This window comes from Equus quagga, chromosome 8, assembly GCF_021613505.1.
Source record: "Equus quagga isolate Etosha38 chromosome 8, UCLA_HA_Equagga_1.0, whole genome shotgun sequence".
NCBI classification, from domain to species: domain Eukaryota; kingdom Metazoa; phylum Chordata; class Mammalia; order Perissodactyla; family Equidae; genus Equus; species Equus quagga.
The window spans coordinates 111681556-111701049 of NC_060274.1; the positions used below are offsets into that span (position 1 = coordinate 111681556).

General features: G+C 40.1%; 1 protein-coding gene across 1 annotated transcript in view; it reads right to left on the reverse strand.

Annotated features, from left to right (window-relative positions):
- Positions 1-18591, reverse strand: part of CHCHD3 (coiled-coil-helix-coiled-coil-helix domain containing 3) — a 269319-nt gene extending 250728 nt beyond the window's left edge. Inside the window, exons 1-2 of the mRNA XM_046670687.1 lie at positions 18349-18591; positions 7458-7545 (exon numbers count right to left, since the gene is read on the reverse strand). Of these exons, the coding sequence (XP_046526643.1) occupies positions 7458-7545; positions 18349-18429 (169 nt within the window). The 5' untranslated portion in view covers positions 18430-18591. The remainder of the gene's footprint in view (positions 1-7457; positions 7546-18348) is intronic.
- Positions 18592-19494: the final 903 nt, after the last annotated feature.

Consider the following 19494-nt stretch of genomic DNA (forward strand, 5'->3'; position numbering starts at 1 on the left):
ACCAGTAAAAAAATTAAAGTGAGAAAAGAGCAAGGGAGCATGTGGTGAGGAGCAGAGCAGCAACACTTGCTAATTTGACAAAGTCAGTCCCACCAACAAAGTCCACACACAGTGGCTTTCAGCAGCCATCTCCCTCTCCCCATCATACAATCTGTGAGATGTCTCACCACCTTATGCCTTTAAGTAAGGAGATAGTTATCATTACTATCCCGTAATTAATTCAAGCTCCAATCATTTGATGCTGCCTAATTAAAACCCATATTTCAATTAACCACTCAGTCAGGGGAACCAGGGCATGCAGAACCAGAATACTGTCTTAAGCATGCCATAGCAATTCTGTGAAAAAGCGTGAAGAGCCTTACTATAGCGATCTGCATGGGTTCCCAAGCCGCACAGGTCCCAACGCTTTTCAAAGAACATTCAACTACCCTGACAGCTGTCAACAAAGTGTCAAGTAGCCCTGGGGGCAGAACAGGTTTAAAAAGGGGACTTAAAAGCACTTGGTGTTCCCCAGTAGCATTGATTTGGCCTAATGCAGAGCACTGTACGTGTAATTCTGAATAAACCAGGGCGACAGGAAAGGGTAAAGGAAAGAAGTAAAATGCTGTGTCAGACCTTACTTTTTTAAATGTTTTTTACAATGAAAAACATCATCATCAACAATAATAACCTACTATTTGGTTGACAGCTAGAAGGGTCAATGGATTGATTTTGAATACCTCTGCTTGCAGTAGGAAAATGTACAATTGAAACTCTCTTCGGCAATTTATTTTAAGAGATCTGGGCCATCCAGATGATGTCCTCAAAGTCTATCTAATTCCAAGACAGGCAAAAGATAGTTAATCAAGTCTTTATTTACAACTGGCATATTAAACTAAATCAAAAGTAGTAGGCTCATGTATTGTATGTTCTATACTTTATAATCCATTAGAGCTGCTTATATAACCAACTTCTGATATTTTATTTTATAAACCTTGAAGAATGACTATAAAATTTATTATTTTATAGTTGTTTTCTCTTTGTGGTTTATGACATATTATTGGTGATAGTCATGATTTACTTGATTATTACGCCCAATAACATTTGTTCTAGAAGAAAATACAAGACACACAATTCACTTTAGTGTCCAAAATCTACCACAGCACAAAATAGAGTGTTTCTTTAACACAGCTTCTCTCTTTTTACCCCACGGTCCCTGAAGTTACTTCCTTCCAGCTCCTGAGCACTGTGACTCCATGGCATTACTAAATTTCTCATCTACAGCACGCAATGCACCTAACAAAACAGCTGCTCCTTTCTAGTAACTTAGGAAGAAGTAGGGAATTTCTGGCCCATTGGATTTCACACCACTTGAAAGCACGAATGCTAAGTAAATTATGCTATGGTAGTCACAGGGCAGGGGCCTCTGGAGACTTAATAAAAAGCACCTGAGGCCGGTGGTCAATCAGTTAATTAAGAAATCAAAGGGCAGAAGTTCCAAGCCACAGAAAACTACCGGAAGGTGTGACTCACTGACGTTGCAGAACCTACTAAGCTTCCAACTCCCTTCCATTTTTAAAAGTTATCGATGCTCTCTTCTCAATTTTAAAATTAAGTGAGTTTAAACTTGTGCTGGTTTCTCAAAAATAAACACAACATAAAGAGTGATGTATCAAGTGGCACAGAGGAAAGTGCCCTAGACCAGAAGAAAAGACTGCCACTAACCAGCCATGTAGCCTTAGTCACCAAATCCACTCCAGTCCTTCTCTGCCCTTGTCACTTCTACCTGGACCGTGTAGGGGCTGTCTTCCTTATCTCCAACTTCCAACTCATCCTACACATATCCTTCCAAGAACCCACTTGTATCATTTCACCTTACCTGTTCGGAAATCATCTGTTGTACCCTACAATGCCTCAAGCAGCTAAGGGCAACTTTTCTCTTTTACTTTTCTTCTTTGCTATAGGGCCAATTAAGGACAAATAAAAATGCCGATGGGGCTGATTATATTTTCATAAAAAAGAAAATGGTTTTATTTAGTACTGTGGTGGAAGACACATTCTTACCATTTAGATTTGTTGTTAAATATCTAAAAAAAAAAAAGAGAGAAAATCAGCGCTGCATTTTTAGCCATAAAAATGTTATTAATATCTGAGTATATGTGAAAAGTAGCAACTAACCCAACTTTCTAAACTTGCATCCTAAAATTAAATGGAACTGCTCAGTAGCCACTAGGCCCCACAGTAAATTAAACTCCTTAACTGCCCCAGCCTTCCCAACCTTTCCACCCACGAGACCCCTACATGAACCCTTTATCTGAATTAATCTGGTCTGTGTACTGACTCTACCAGGAACACCTTCACCACTAACACCCCCATGCCTCTTATCCTCAAGGTTTGGCTCAAGTCCACTTCCTCTGATCGCCTGCCTACCCAAGCTCTTGACATTCTTTCCCTGAATTCCTAAAGCATTTTCTATACCTCTTACATATTCCATCTCACTCACATATTCATTCACCTACTCAAAAATATTAACTGAGCAAGTGAAGGGTACTAAACTAGCACTTATTCACTACACTCTAATGTTAATGTGCTTCGACCAAACTAATAGTTCCTTGAAGTCAAAGATCGCTGCCATGCTAATACTTGCTGACTGATGCAACTAACAATATGAGTTCAACCATCCATTAAATATAGACTGTTTATGGATTTAATTTTAAGAACAGAATATACTGACTCGAGAATTTGATTTAAATCAATAGCGTATACATTTCTTCCTTTTAGGAACTGTCAGGCAAATTATCTATTACAACACACAACAGTGCAGAGTTGAGACAATGACATCAACAAAGTTTCATCTATTAAAAGTTGGAAACCTAGAGATTGCAACTCCCTTCAGCTCTTGTAACTCAAGTCAAAGGAACAAGCAACGCTTGTTTACTGTGAACTCTCCCTCCAGAGTTATGTCTAAATGAGCCTTAAAGAGCTGTTTAAAAATAACTAGGAGGCCCAGATTCCAGGAGAAAAATACACAGAACATATAGATGAATCTGTTTCCCTAAATTGGCTGTTTAGTTTGGGCTGTGCTATTTCCTGCTTAAATTGGCTTCCTGCAATTTATTAAGGCTGCCAAATACTTAGTGATCTCAGTGATGTACTTAACGCAAATCGGCAAATCTCTCTTATTTTTCACAATGACAAGAAATTTAGAGAAACTTGCACAGTGAGGATAATAATGCAAGTGAGTTCATTCGTCTTTTTTTCCAGATTCATCATTTCCATCAGGTTGCTAGTGGCTGACAAAACCAACAAATAGCCTCCTAATATCATTTCCTGCCTGGTTTTTTCTATTGATTTAGGGACAGAGTTTCCTCAGCATTAGATAGTATCAAACATGAGAGGTCTGACCTCACTATGAGGCAGAAAAACTAAAGGATCAGGGTGGAAAGGAAAAAATCAATATCCAGCATTGATTTTTAAAATCAAAAGACGCAAGATGTTAATGAAAAGGTAAGTTTATAACTATGTGCAATGGTATCCCCTTATGCAGCCTAAAAAACAAATTCCCTCGTGTAAAAGCAAACCAATAAAGTTGAGATAACACATAACACAGCAAAGAATTTGAGGCAGGAAGGACACAGTTAAGTTCTTTAGAGCACAATCATTTATTAAAGTGGCATTACAATCTGCTGTGTGTCACACAGTATATTATTTTGCCTGAACAGCTTTACATGCAAATACTTATTGCAACGAGTCATTGATCTGTTTCAAGGTTTGGCAAAAAATAGTTTCAGTAAAGTCTTTAGAGAAACTCACTTTCTTACAGCATAAATTATATTCTCAAAACCATATATACGACAAAACTTAGTTCCCATACAGAATCCTAGGGCTCTGAGCCCATCAAATACGCTGCCCTGTATTCCACATATGAATAGCCTAGGGCTAGTATGAGTAGAGTCCTGTGAGGAAGAAAGCATTCTAGTAAGTGTTAAAAATTCAACTCACATTTAATATATAATTTACTTGACAATGAAAAATGTAGAAAAGGCTGGTGACATTTTTATCAATATATTTTTGTAGAGTTGAAAAATTATTTCATAACACACCTAAATTATAAATCTTAAGAAATCTATTATCGAAAACCTCCAAATAAGATAAGCACAGAAAAGAACATAAACTTTGAGAGTTCTACTTTTATAAACATATTTTTTAAATTTTAAGAATAAATCTTTGTTAATTTGCACAATCACAGTCTAATTGCATTCTTAAGCTAAAGGCAAGATCATTTCAAAACAGTATGTCAAGTTTTGGTTCTGTTCCAGGGTTGGGTTGGAATGAGGAAGGGAACTATTACACTCAAAGAGCCAGCGCTATTAGCCTTGTTGAGCCTTTTTCACATCATGGTGCAGACAGAAAAAGCAAGTATTTGTATGGCACAGGAGGGTACACAGGTGCTCCTCAGAGTCAAAGGAATCAATACGTCCAGTATACTAGTAACATACAGGTTAGCAAGCTGTGCTAAAGACTGAGGTGAAGATATCATACCTCAGGGAAATAGTCACTGAAGTTTCCATTTACCCAGAATCCTGGGGGAGCTGGAATGTGGAAAAGGCAGGAAACAAGATTCACAAGCACGTAGAGCATTGAGATTAGCTCCATAACCTCAATCACCATAAATCACTCAATCATTAACATCATCTGATGGAGTTCACAATGCCAAGCATAGGTTTATTCTAGACTAGAGCTATCCAACAGAACTTTCTGTGATGAAAATGTTCTAGATCTGTACTTCCAATATGTAGCCTCTAGCCGCATGTGGTCACTGAGCACTGAAATGTGACCAGTGCAACTAAGGAGCTGAAATTTTTATTATATTTCATCTTAATTAATTTTAATTTAAATCTTAATTGCCACATGTGACTAGCAGCTACCATTTAAAGAGTGTAGTTCTAGCCTGACCACCAAAACAAGTAGCATTCAAAGAGTTTTCAGTGCCCAGGCTGGTCATGGTCCAAAGAGTTCATCAATCACGTCAAACCTAGAAATGGGAAAGGATGGATCCCTCAGCACACCCAGAGCTTATCCCAATGTCAGTGCCATGTTCTGCAGGTCATACCGTGAGCATTTACAGAAAGCCTCCCCATCCACGCCCACTCTCTCAAGGTACCAGTTTAGTAAACCAACCTAAGAAAGAAAATACTTTCTCTCCTTCAACTCACTACTGAATGAGAGCCAATATCGGAAAAGGCTAGAAGAACCAACAATCTCTTATAGATAGAAGGTTCCGTCCTAAACTCAGGCAGAACATCACTAAAAGGCAGCTCTTTCCCTCCAACCAGTTTCTGTCACATTGTTTCTACAAATGAAGCAAGGTGTCATTCAAATTATAATCAAAACAGAGCATTTGCTCTGGACCCAAAGGGACTTGAATTCAACTATCAGCTCCACTGCTTACCAGCTATGAGACTTCAGGCAAGATAATTAATCACTTCAAGTCTCAGGTTCCTCTCTGTAAAATGGATTAGTAACCGTACCTTCCTCATAGGGTTATAAGGATTAAATGAGATTAAGACATATAAAGGATTCTGCAGAGTACCCGGCACATAATAAGCATTATTTAAGTGTTATTTATCACTATTTCATCACCTTCATCATCATCTTCCTATCTCCTTAACACAGTAGGTAGAAATCTACCTAGAACAAATCATATTTTAGATCAATTTCCAACTTTAAAAATATCTATATATCAAGAGAGGACGTTGCAAAAGCAGAAAAGGACCAGTCACGGTGTGCCCTGGAGGCCTGGGAAAGCACTTCAAATTATAGTCTATGTACCATGGAGATCCACCACTGGGATGCCACATGAACTGATTTAATTTTTTCAAAAAATTGCTGAGGCCTCCGTGTGCAGGGCAAAGCATAAGGGGACAAGAGTAGAAGTAGGGAGCCAGTAAAGAGGCTACTGCAGAAGACAAGGTAACAGATGTTAATTATCTGGAGTGGAGCTACAGCAGTGAAGATGAACGTGAAAGGAACATATTGAGACATGCTTTAGAGATGGAGTTGACAAGATCAGCTAATGGCCTAATGTAAGGAGTAAGGAAAAGCGGAAACAAGGATGAATTCTAGGTTTCAGGCTTGACTACCTGTGCCAATTACTTGAAGGATGGAGAGGAGAAGCAACTCTGGAGAAGAATAAAAGCATTTATTTTGGACATGTTAAGTTAAAGAACTCTAAGTGGAGATTTCAAGTAGGCAGTTGAGTTGTCTAAGTCTAGTTCCAGGGAGAGGTCAGGGCTAGACACATAATTTTAGGAGTCACAGGCATCTATGTAATGATTCAAAAGGCATACAATTAGATGAGATTACTCAGTGGAAATCAGCAAGAAGACTAGACTGAGGATGCAAGTAAGGTGGGAGGAAAACCCAGAGTGTGGCCCAGAAGCCAAAGAAAGGGTTTCCAGCAAGGAGGGAGTGGTCACTTTCTATCTAACAGTAATGAACTGTGAACTCTTCTTAACGCTTCCACCAAACAAGAAGTTTCCAAAGGACAAGAACTATTTCTTATTCATCTTGATACCTTTTGCTTGAAACATATTAGAAAGTCAATTCATAGTTACTGACTTGATTAGTAAGAGGGTCACAACTGCCCCCAAGTGAATGGCATTTGGACAGCATCTCAGCTTTCTCAATGTGTGTCACAGTAGATAGGCAGATTTACCACACAATACTCCTTTCTAATAAATACAGAAAATTCTCATTTAGTCCAAGATTAATCATGCTTACTATTTTCTCATTGCCTTTTCGCCAATAAACAGCACTCATCCATCAAACCAGGCAGGAACAAGAACAGTGCCAGACATATAGCAGGTGCTCAATAAATATTAGCTGGACAAATAGATGGATGGGGTAGGGGGAAGGAAAGGAAAGAGAAATAGTTTTGTACCCAGCAGGATCCACAGATAAAATGAGGCTTAATCATTCCCTATGGATTTCACTTAACACCATAGTTTCATCAAAATTAAGACTGACTCTGAAGGAATAAACTGTTTATTTATTAGAAACTTAGAATAAATCTATTAGAAAATAAAATCATTGGTGATACTTCACAATTTGGAAACAGTAAATCAATATTTTCTGAGCTCAATGTTCTTTTTCAAAATATTTACTCCTAAATTTCTAAAATTCCTATAAATAATCCATTTTACACAAAAGATACGAAGTAACTTTCCAAGCCTATTAGAAAGTTCAGGAGCTGGATGACAAAAAAATTTTCCAAAGATTGTTTGAAAGTAGATTCATTCTACTTTTAGCGCAAAACATTTTAAAAGGAACCCTCTTACCGATTTCTAATATTCCGTATAATAAGTCAAACATCCAAATAACAAAAGGCAGAAGTGCAGAAGAACTTGACTGTTGAGTGAACTTTTACTACTTATAACATCTCTACTAAAAACTCTAAAATTAAAATTCTAAAATACCTGAGGCACCATAAGCACCAGAATACCGCTGCGACTTCGAGGCAGATGGAGAGGTTTCCTTCATGCGATCAATCACATTTTCTGAAAGCTGAAAAAGCAACATCAAAATAAAATCAATTATAAAAGAACAAGAGAGAAAACTACAATAGCTTCCAAGTAATTTAGCCATCCATATCAATATGATAACGAATGGCCTAAAGAAATAAGGCTAAATCTAACAGCTATAAAACCCAAAGCAACTGAGAAGAGTTTTAAGTTTTCAGGATGCACCCCACAGCACTGCTTCTTCAGCTCTTCTAATGCACTGCTAATTGCTCATTATCAATAACTCTTCTCCTCATTTTATACTGTGCACTAAATTGTAATCTCTGAGAACATGTAAGCTCTCAGAACTCCTTCGCCTTTCCTCCCCAAATCCTACAAATTAATTTACATATGCAACAGGCCTTAGCTCCTTCCTTCCCTCCAGTCGCAAAGGAAATGGGGTCCCTCCCTCCCTCCTGCTCAAGGCTAACAAACAATGGTTCTTTCAACAGATTTTATTATGCACCAACTATGTGCCAGGAACTAGGCTAGACTCTGGGTATTCAACAGTCATCAAGTTGCTTAAAGTGGAGTCGAAGACACAGACAATCATCAGGCACTAAAACATAACGTGAAAGGTGCTACTAAAGTCAGCCAGCCTGTAATGGAAGCACACAGAAAGCAAAATGGGCAGGACCTCTAGCCAGGTTTTAAGAGTGGGGCTGAGCAGGATGAATAGGAGTTAGGAAGAGAATGGGTAGGATAAGAATACTCCAAGAAGAGGGAAAGACATGAAGGTACAGATGAGAAACAGGGCTTCCACCAGTAGACATCACATGGACATATCGGCAGGCAGCTGGCAGTAGGGCGGAGGCTCTGAGGAACACTCAGGCCTGGAGATTTGAGTCATCAGCCCCCAGTTACTATCATATCATCATTTTTTATTTCTTTACAGCGCTCACCACTATCTGATGCTTTCTTGTTTACTGTCTACCTTTCACACTAGAAAGAAAGCCCCATGAAAGCAAGGATTTGGCCGTCCTATTATTACATCCTCAAAGCCTCAAAAAGCCTGGCTAATTGAAAAAGCAGTTAAACGAATGAACGAAACAATATGAATAAATAAAAGAATGGATGAAGCAGGAAGCTGAGGAGGGGGCTCAGTGAAAGAGAAATGGAGAGGGAAATAAGATTTTAGATTTTGAAGACTCTTAATAAACCCTTCAAGTTAAGGAGTGTGAACCTGATCCTGAGGGCAACTGGGTACTACTGAAGGATTTCGGGCCGTGTAATGACACGATTAGATTTACATCTTACAAAGATCACTCTAGCTACAGTGTAGGGAACAGACTAGAAGGGAACAAGAACAGAAGAAGCAGGAGGACCCCTGAAGGAGGCTAAAGGACCAACCAAGAAGCTATTAAGCATATGTCCACACAAAGACTTGCCCAGGAATGTTCATAGCAGCATTACTCATAACAGAAAGCATCGAAACAAACCCATGTCCACCTACTGGTGAATGGATAAACAAAACGTTATACACCCATACAATGGAATACAATTCAGCAACAAGAAGAAAGGAAGTCCTGATATATGCTACAACCTGGACAGACCTAAAAAACATTTAAGTGAAGGAAGCCAGGCACAAAAGGCCACATACCATATAATTCCATTTATGTGAAATGCCTGCAAAAGGCAACTCTACATAGACAGAAAGTAGGTAAGTGGTTGCCTACGGCTGGGATGAAATGGGGATTAACTATTAGTGAGCAAGAGAGATCAGTAAATTTATTAGATAAAGCAGGTGAATTTTATGGGATGTAAATTACACCACAATAAAATTGTTTAAAAAAACTATTATAGTAATCCAGGAGAACAAATTCAAAAGATATTTAGGATTCAAAATAGCTTTTGACTGAGTGCTATTATGGGCCAGGCACTACACTAAATTAAGTACTTTACTCATTTAATCCTTCACAATCCCACCCTACACTTTTATTATGTCCATTGTATAGGTGAGGAAACTGAAGCATAGCCAGATTAAGTAACCTGCCCTGGATTATACAGTTTATCAGTAATGGAGCCAGGATTTAAAACCAGGACGTCTGAGTCTCGAGGTCACACTCAGACACACCTCTTCACTGCCAGACTCTGTCTCACTAGAAGTGAAGTGGATGCCATCAAGAAGGATGCCCAGGTTCCAGGTCAAGTAACTGGGTGATCCCGCTCCTGTATCCTCAAGGACCGTCTTCCAATTTCCACTTCCTTAATTTACCACTATCTGGCTTGTAACCCAATACGGCAATGAAAAGTGTTCTGGTGAAAGTCACCAATGACCAAATAAATAAACCTTTATATTTATATTTATATAAATAAATATCTTTTATATTTATATTTATAAAGCACCTAATTGATATGGCTTTCCCTTAGCTTTTAAGAGTTTTGGTCACTCTCTTCTGGAAACCCTTCCATGGCTTTCTGGCATCCCACTGTCCTGGATGTCCTAGGACTCCAGCCACGTCTTATTTCTTTTGCAGGCTTCCCCTCTCCTACCTACCCGTAAATGCTAAAGGGCCCCAAATTCTGTTCTTCGCCTTATTCTCTCCTCACTCTTTGTGCGCTCCTTGGTACCGTCATTCACTCCCTTGATTATTAACTGCTGCTGATAAATTAATGAACTCTAAATCCACTATCTCCAGCCCAAGACCTATATCCCAAAGCCAGACCTAAACAATGAATTGCCTAATGGACACTTCTCCTTGGACAGACCACAAGCATCTCAAAGCTAACATGTTCCAAAATGAATTCATGTTTGCCAAAAATCTCTTCTTCTTGCTTTCCTTATCTCATTAATGACACCATTTTCATCCAGGTTCCTGAATCAGAACACAGGACAGTCCTCAACTCTTCTCTCTCCCTCATCCTCTTGGCCATGATATTTAAATATTTAATGAATTTATCTTCTCCTTTCACCCCGTTTCCCCTGCCCTAGTTCACGGCATCATCAATAACCCTCCTAAAATGCAAATCTGATACGGTAGCTCCCGCTTCAAATCCTTCAACAGCCACCTTCTGTTGACCGGAAAGTCCAAATTCTTTTGCAAGTTATTCAGCACTTTCTCATCATTTGGTTATGGCCTCACTCTCCAACCTCAGCTTCCACAGCTTCCCCTTAATACTTCATACCAGTTCCCCAGTCCATTCCAACTCTGCCTACCCAAAGCTACCCTTCCTTGTGCCCCACAATATCTGCACAAATCTCCAATACAGCACTCCAATGATAGACCAAGAATTCACCTTTCCACCTTTCCATAAAATCGTGAGCTCCCATATATTGGTCAATCATTCATTCAACACGTTTACTAGGCGAAGCACACTAATTGAGGCCCTCGGGATAGGTATATCAGTGAACAAAACAGTTTGTACCCGAAAAGTTACCTCTCAGGACCCAAACCAGAACACAGGTAAGACAGTAAAGGGAAAGATTACAGCTCAAAAGTTATGATCTTTGAAGGAAAAACCCGCGACTCTTTTCTTGGGAGAGAAGTGGAGATTAGAAAGCAGAGTGCCAAGGGACTTTCTATTTGAAGATGCCAGAGCCAGTTGCATCTTTTCTAACAACTGACAGCCACTGAGACTGTAGCTGAAACATCTGCAAAGCTGAGATACATTTTAGGAAAAACCCCTTAAGATTGACTCCAACCCTCTCATTTTACAGGTTAAAAAAAAAAAAAAGATCCTGAATAACATCCAGTTACTGGCAGCATCAGGACCACAAGCAGTAACCCCTAATCTCTAGCTCAGTGCTTTCTCTACTATTAAACAACACACTCTTTCAATTCCATGCAATAAAAAAAAGTATATCACTTCCTCTGAAGGAGATAAAATGAGCCTTACTAAGTTTTAGAATCTTAAAGCTATTTTAATTGATATATAATGTATATAAAGTTCATTCAACATATAATGTAATATACTACATAATATATTTAACATACTATATTAATATAGTATGCTATAATATACTATGCATATTTTATATTATATACCATATATAATCATATATACTAGGTATTATATACTATTACATACAATATATACTATGTCACAGATCTAATATAATTGATGTTTAAATATATAAAGCTAATTTGACATATATAATTTTACATTTTAATATTATTTCCATATTTCAAGCCAAAGTCAAAGAACAACAACTACACTAAATATATATTCTACCTAATCAGAAAGTGAATGTGTCTGCTAAAAATCAAGTGTTAGCTATAAACCTTCACCTGTATTAGAGACAGGCCATCTTTACTTCTAAATACCACTTCATCTACTTCGCATCAAAATTCATACCTTGTCATTCTTTCTTGCCACTTTCAGAACGAATACTACAAAAAGTCCTTCCAATCCGTAAAGCAGCCTCAAAAGTATCATTCTTTGAGAGTAAAGTAAAAAGCTGGCCCAGAAGAGAAGAGAAAGCACTGACCACCTTCTAGCTACAAAACCCTGCAGACGTCAACTCAATGGGTCTTACTCTCCTCATCCGGAAACTGAAACCACCAGCAGCCCCTGGAGTGACAGGACGGATCAGAGACAAGTCATAAACTATAACATGCCATACAAATATGTGGTAAAGTTATTTCCAACTCAGCTCCAGCCGTGGGGACTTCCACTGCGCGTGTCATCACGGTTGCCTCTCACCTACTCTGCCTGAGTGTGTACTGAGCTGCTTCTCCACACGATGCACGCAGGCCAGGCCTACAGCTGTTCCAGGAGCGGCTGCCTAAGTCCTGGTATGAGCACATCCAGAGCTCCTCTATCCCTATCTGCGCCCCTTGAGTAGTAAAAGTGCTATGTCTCTTTCAACCTAATTACTAATTGTTTCTTGTTAACTTTGTTTCTATTTTTCTGGCTTCTCTGAGGCCTCAAAAATTGGTACTTAATGTCAATTTTTAACATTAATTAAAACATGTCCCAACAAGGTCTTCAGTCGTATTTCACTGAATTGATAAGCATGGTATCCAAAGGAGCACAATTCATTTTTTTGAGTTGACAAACATATGGTAGGGCTGCCTTGCCAAGAGTCAACCTCCTCCTTCTGTCCGTACATCAATCGTAAGTGTATCCACAGGGCCTTCCAAAGGAGCACCCAGGGCAGCCTCCAGCTGTGATTCCGCTACACCAAGCATGATTTACCCTAACCTCAGTCCACTCATGGCCATGTCGATACAAGGCAACAGCCGTGCTGTGTTATCCTTGTATCTCAAGTTAATACCTGCTGAGCTGACCTTCCAGTTGCAGTCATAAATTCAGACCTGCACACTCACCTGATCTTCTCTGTGAACTGGGGAACGCACTTGTGAGGCAGCTGAGAAGATTTAGATGCTGGCCAGGGTTACACACACAATCTGGAGGTGTAGAACAACTCTTCTTTGTGACACAAACTGACTCAAAAAGGGGTCAAAGGTGCAACATAAGCTTCTGCAAGAGCTGGACAGGCAGCCTCTGTATAAGAAGCAATTTCCGGGGCCAGTCCGGTGGCACATTGGTTAAGTTCGCACGTTCCGCTTCTCAGCGGCCTGGGGTTCACCAGTTCGGATCCCAGGTGCAGACACGGCACTGCTTGGCAAAAGCCATGCTGTGGTAGGCGTCCCACATATAAAGAGAAGGGAGGTAGACATGGATATTAGCTCAGGGCCAGTCTTCCTCAGTAAAAAGAGGAGGATTGGCAGTAGTTAGCTCAGGGGTAATCTTCCTCAAAAAAAAAAAAAAAAAGAAGCAACTTCAGGAAACATCTTTTCTCAGAGTACTTCTTTCAGAAAAGCTTTTTTCCTACTTAAACATCTATACCTTCTATATCTGGTTTCCAGAGATCTCTGGAATCTCCATCAAGGTGAATACCAAGTGCAATTTACAGAAATTATTTGTAGCAAAGAATGGTGAAATAACTCCATCAGACACACATTAATGCTAGAATTATGTCATGAGGTCCATGGACTCAGGAGTCTATGAATTAATTCCTCAACTGTACACAAAGTTGTCTGCTCATTGCACTGTTCTGGGCAGAGTCCTTAGCTTAGATTTACAGTACTCTATGCACCAAAAGAAGTTAAGAACCACTGTTCTCATATAAGGGAGAACCAAAAGAGGGCCTGCCAAGATGGCAGAATTCAGTCCACTGACTTTGATTATCCACCCTATTCTCTACTGCTCCTAAAGACAAATATAAGTAAATGGGGCTTGCCAAGTTTTGGGTCACACTACTCACCACACCAACATGTGCTCCAGGGACGAGGAAAAGATGTGTCTCATCTTCTACAGTCTTCCCACTCATCTCTTCCCACCCACCTTGGTTCGTCTTATCTAAAATTAGCACAAATATACCACCCACCAACCAAGAATCCGGTATTTTCTGAGCAACGGGAGACTGGGTGAGATGGACACACATAAAGTATTTCTACTTCCAAAGAACAGAGTAAAAGGAAAAGGAGAACTCCTTTTAAGTGGCCCTTCTCTAAGAGGTCAAGTTAAGAACCACATGAGACAGAAACAAACCAGACCCTCACCTCCATATTAGTTTTTCTCATGTTCCAGATGTGTCTTATCAAACTGATTAAAGGACTCAGACCCATTTTTCTCATTTGATCTTCTTTCCATGTAGTATAGGTCATTTTCTGTGAGAACATTAGTTTGCTTTTTCAACTATCATTTTAAGATATAGGCTCCAAAAACTGTCATTATTATGTGGAAGAAATCACTCCCAAAGACTTACCTAAGGGCCTGAGGGGGGAGGGGGGAATGCCATATATATATATATAAAATTAGTTTTTAGCCTATGTTTGTGGTTTGTCACTTGTATTTCTTTGCATTTGTTATTAGTGGAAAACATGAACTTCGTTCTGTATAACATCCTAGAATGCTTCACACAGTACTATACCCAAGAGATTCATGGGCTTTTCACATAGAAAGGACCAATCATTTATCAGTTAACTGAATTACTTGACAACATTCCTCAACACCCCAGTGACTGACTGGATTTGTACCCTCTCCAGGATCCTCCACAACATCCCACATTAAATAATCTCTTCCTTCAGGGGCTCTCAACTGCCCATACTTCCCAAAGCACTAGTTGTGTTCCATGTTAAGTACCCACACTACCATAACTGGCTCCTGTGAATTTCAGCTTGCAACTTCAAAACCAGTTGCAGAGATTAGTTTATGCCTGGAAAGCATGATAAATATTACTTTGAAAATGACACTCATTGAAGTTGACATTTGCTCTGGAAGTTCACTCACAGCTTTGATGTTTCAGATAAACTTGTGAAAGATGGAGTGGAAGGCACACTTTCGAAGCACACCCAGCAGGTGCTCAGAAAAATCCCATTAAGCACATGTAATATGAGTAATGAAAATGCCTGGTCTTTATATCACTAGAAATTTATTTTAGACTTGAGAGGAGGGCAAGGCAAGAGGGTGGCCTTTCATCTAGCCCATGAGTCGTTTCAGATTCCAAGTTGGAATCAGGTGTAAGAATATGGGTTATTTTATGGAAGTGGGGGAAAGCTATCAATTGCTAAGGATAAAGGAAAAAAACAAGACCCTAAAATACCATGAAAATAACATCTGGTAGGTGAGAAGAAACTTTAAACTTAAATTAAGTAGGTCCTTTAATTGCTAATTGTTAAGGACCTCAGCAAGAAAAATCTGTGAAAACATGATCCATTAATAAACACGGCCTAGTTCCCTAAAGCCTTATGCTGCTTACTAAAAGTTACTCCTTACATATTAAGATAAATGAAGATGAAATTACTATCCTTATCAGTGGAGCACAGAATTGGGTTCCAGCAGTGACTGAGTCTGTTGAATCATTGGTACACGCTCACTTCCTATGAGTGATGACATAAATGTTAGACAATTGGGCAAATCTGCAAAGTTTTCTTCAGCCAAGTTGAACCAACCCATCTGCAATTCAACACTGACGTTTAGGCCTCATCAAGACCATGTTTAATCAACTGAGCTAAAAACAGTGGCTCACTCATACTGAAATTGATGTTTATCCTTCCCCATGTCCCAGAGGGAAACAAGATGCTTGTGTCAAGCTCACAAAAATAGGAAGAATAGCTGGAAAACATCTACAACACCTAGACAAAAATCACACAGGCAATCAGTTGCAGAACTCCGGACTCCCTATTCCCAGTCCACACCCCTTCAGTATATTGTGCCTGTGGGAGCACTATATACCCTTGTTTTTATATAATTATTTTAAGTTCACGTAAGTTTACATATCCATTCCCTTGAACAGCTCTAATAACAGCTACTACTCACATAAGTACTAAACACCATCAAAGTACTAGACACTGTGCTAGATGCTTACATAATGTTCAATTCTAACAAGCAGTGTTTGATGCATAAGTATCAGAAGTAGGCTGTGTGCAGTTATACTGAACAAGGAAATGCAATCAAAAGTGACTTGTCCAGGGCCACACAGCCAGTGTGAGGCAGAGGTAGGAACAAACCCAGGTCTGCCTGGTTCCAGAGCACATGCTCTTTCCACTACCTTATACACGACTTCCAAAGAATCTCAGAGTATTAGATGTGGAAGGAGCCCTATCATAATAACAGGTGCCTTCTATTAAAAATCTACAATGTGCCACGTGCTTTAAATACCTTACCTCATCATCTCACCACAATCAAGAGAAGAGATGGTATTCCCCTTTATGGAGAAAATACGAGCAGAGAAGTGACTTGTCCAAGGCTGCAGGTTATTAAATACCTAATCTGCGATTTAAACTGAGGTCTGTTAACCCCAAATTGATGCTCTTTTGACCATGACCTCAAAGAAAAGAGAATGATCCCTCAGTACTCAACAGTTCAACAGCATGCCATTTTTAGAGCAAATAGCAATGGGCTGAGAATGGCTACAAGAAACTTACAGCGCCACTAGACTCAAGAATTTCAGAATTGGGAAAGATCAGAAATCTTAGAGATGTACTTATGCCCCATCATTTTGCAGATAAGAAAATTTAAGCTCAGAGACTGCAAATCATCGTTGAGAAAGAAAGATTTGAAACAAGAACTGTGCAAGGGCATTCCAGGTGAAGGGTATATACTGGAGAAAAGCAACGCATAGAGGTCAAAATGAGCATGGTGTGTGCTTGAATTATAACCATATAGATAAAATGTACTCTATGAGAAAGAAAAAAAATAAAGACTACTTCATCAAGTTGAGCGGCTAAAGGACACAGATTACTGTTGTTTTGTTTTAAAAAAGCTTTTTCAGACACTCTCCATTTAATCTAATACCTATGCCTATTGTCATACTTATCCTATTTAGCCTTAGCTAATATTTGACATGCATCTCTGTGCTGTGGCCAAATTCTCTTAGAATTTTCTTTGCTGTCATCACTGTGTCTGTACTAGAGAACGAGAACATGGATTTATAAATTTTTCTAGCCAATGTCTTCTCACCCAAAACTTATTTTGCTTTTTCTTACTTTTATTTCCTTTTCACCCTCTGGTGTGGAACACTCAAAGAGCCAAGAGGCAAGATTAAACCAATCTCTGCGTAAAACTCAGAGTTCACAGTAATTTTTATTTTACTCCAAAGAGTAACAACTAAACCACAACAACCCAAAGAATGTAGCCTCAGACATTTTATTACAAAATGTGGTACTACCATTAATTAATATAAGAAATGCTGGTCACAGACCAAAAATGGAGTTCAACAGTCTGAGTTTCTATAAAGAAAACTTTAATAAATTCTTCTCAAGATAACAGTTTCAGAGTAAAAAGTTTTCAAACACTTTAAATATTTAAGAAGTTTTATTTCCTAATAACAAAAGCTAAAATAATTTACAAATTTACTTATATGAGTGTGTAGTAACAGAAAAAGAAAAATATGAAATATTATAAAACTTTCTGAAGTCAAATTGCTCTATTTACTAGGTTCAGGCATCATACTTCCAAAAATGTGAGGCTCCAAATTCAGGTGCAGCGGACAGTGTGTTAAGGAAGTTAGTGCCGGTATGCTGACACCCTAGAGAAAGATCAAGTTTTCAGATTACGGATCAAGCACATGCAGGGAGCATTTAAAAAGCCTCTCCCATGTCTCGGTCAAAACTGACTGTATTACTTCCACCAGTCTGAAAAATTGCAATTCTATCTTAAGCCCTATCAGACTGGCAGGCACTACTCCTGAAGCGAGTGGGCTAGTCCAAAACTCAGGCGTGGCAGGCCATAGAGGAGGTGCATAGGAAAGACGAGATGACAAGCGAAGGAGGGAGAAGCCAGAAGTCACCAGAGGCAGGCCGGAAAAGTCTATGGCGGGTGGGTGGGTGTGGGGGGATGGGTGGTATCAGAGCAAGTAAGAGTATGGGGGGGGGGGTGCGCGTTGGGGGAATGGGTAGTATCAGGGGGAGGGTACTAAATGACAGACAATAAATAAAAGAGTTCCTTAAAATGCCCATTCACCCCGAGAGAGGTGATGTGGGTAGTGCAAAAGCAGGGTTTGGGTCCTGTACCTATCCACTGATGGGTACTGTGAGACAGGGGTTTCCAATCAAATCCCACAACTAGTAAGCAACGGAATCAAGACTAGACTGCGAGGCCTTGGAGGGTCTAAATCAACCTGGCATCCCTCACCCGCCCCAGCACAGTACTCAGCACTTGACACACAACCAGGAAATCTTTCTGAATGAACGTCCCAAGTCTTGAAACTTCAAGCTTCTTTGCAGAGAACTCGGCTTCGGGCCAGACAACACTGGGGGCCCGGAGGAGGGAAACTGGGCTGAGCGGGTCCCGGGAAGGTCGGAGGTTTGGGGTCCGAGTCCGAGCGCTGGCCCTCCGCCCGCCCACTGTCACTCACCCGGATGCCCTTCACCACGGTGATGTTCTCATTCTCGTCCGCCTCGAAGGTGACCCGGCGGGTGCTGGCGGTCCCGCCCATGGCTTCTGCTGCTGCTCCCGCAGAGACCTAGTGCGGACCCACGAGCACTTCAGGCCCCACGCGCACAGACGCGCGTGAACGTGCCCGACCTCTCCTCGCACGACGGGAGCAAGGCCACGACCCCAAGAAGCAAGGAGAAGGCGCGGGTCCTGAGCTCCCGCCTCCTCCGGTCACGCTCCGCAACAAAAATGCCTCCGGTTGGTCAGAGAAGCGAACGGCCCGCCTCTACTCGGCAGGGGCACCGGATTGGTTGGCCTGGACCCGGATGCTATGGCAACAGGCGGTGTTTGACAAGGTTTCCGGAGCCCCTGGCTATAGTGGGAATTGTAGTCTCGATCTGCAGCGATGGGTGCTGGGATATTCTCGCCTTAATCCTGAGAGCGCAAGGAGAGCATGGCATTCTGGGAGTTGAGGTCTTGACTGGTGGAAAGCCTTCTAACTGGGCAGCTTTCGAGGAAGTTCGTTCGTCTCATAAAACGTGCTTTGAAGATAGTGTTCTAGAAATTTAGGCTAGTGAGTTAGATACAATCTATCTCCTAAAGGAACTCACAGTTTAATGAGGGAGATGCCGTCTCCTAATGGAGCCATTCCTAGATTCTTATAAACAAATCCCTGAGGCAAAATTTAGCATTTCTTTATTTTAGCCTTAGCCATAAAAAACGACAACAGCAAAACCCTGCATTTGGCCTATAGCTTTATCTCATGAACTATGTACTATTTTATTTCTTTGTAATGTAAAATTTTAAATATTATGGTTTTCAAATCTGCATATGACAAAACAGAAAACATAAATTATTTGCGCTAAACATGCAGAACCTTCACTTTTTGCGTCTCCCTTCACTTAAATTACATAAGCTAGTTGGGCCATAATATGATGAGGCAGCGGAAAGTAAAGTGATTGCCAACGACGGCATAAATTAGTGGAGGAATTCAAACTACATCAGACAAAGATGAGAAGATCTATTCTGGAAAACTTCTAGCTCGGTATTTCACTCTATAAGACCAGTGAATAATTTTTAAGTTGTCTACATACACATTTAAAAATTACTTTTTGCTAAATATTCT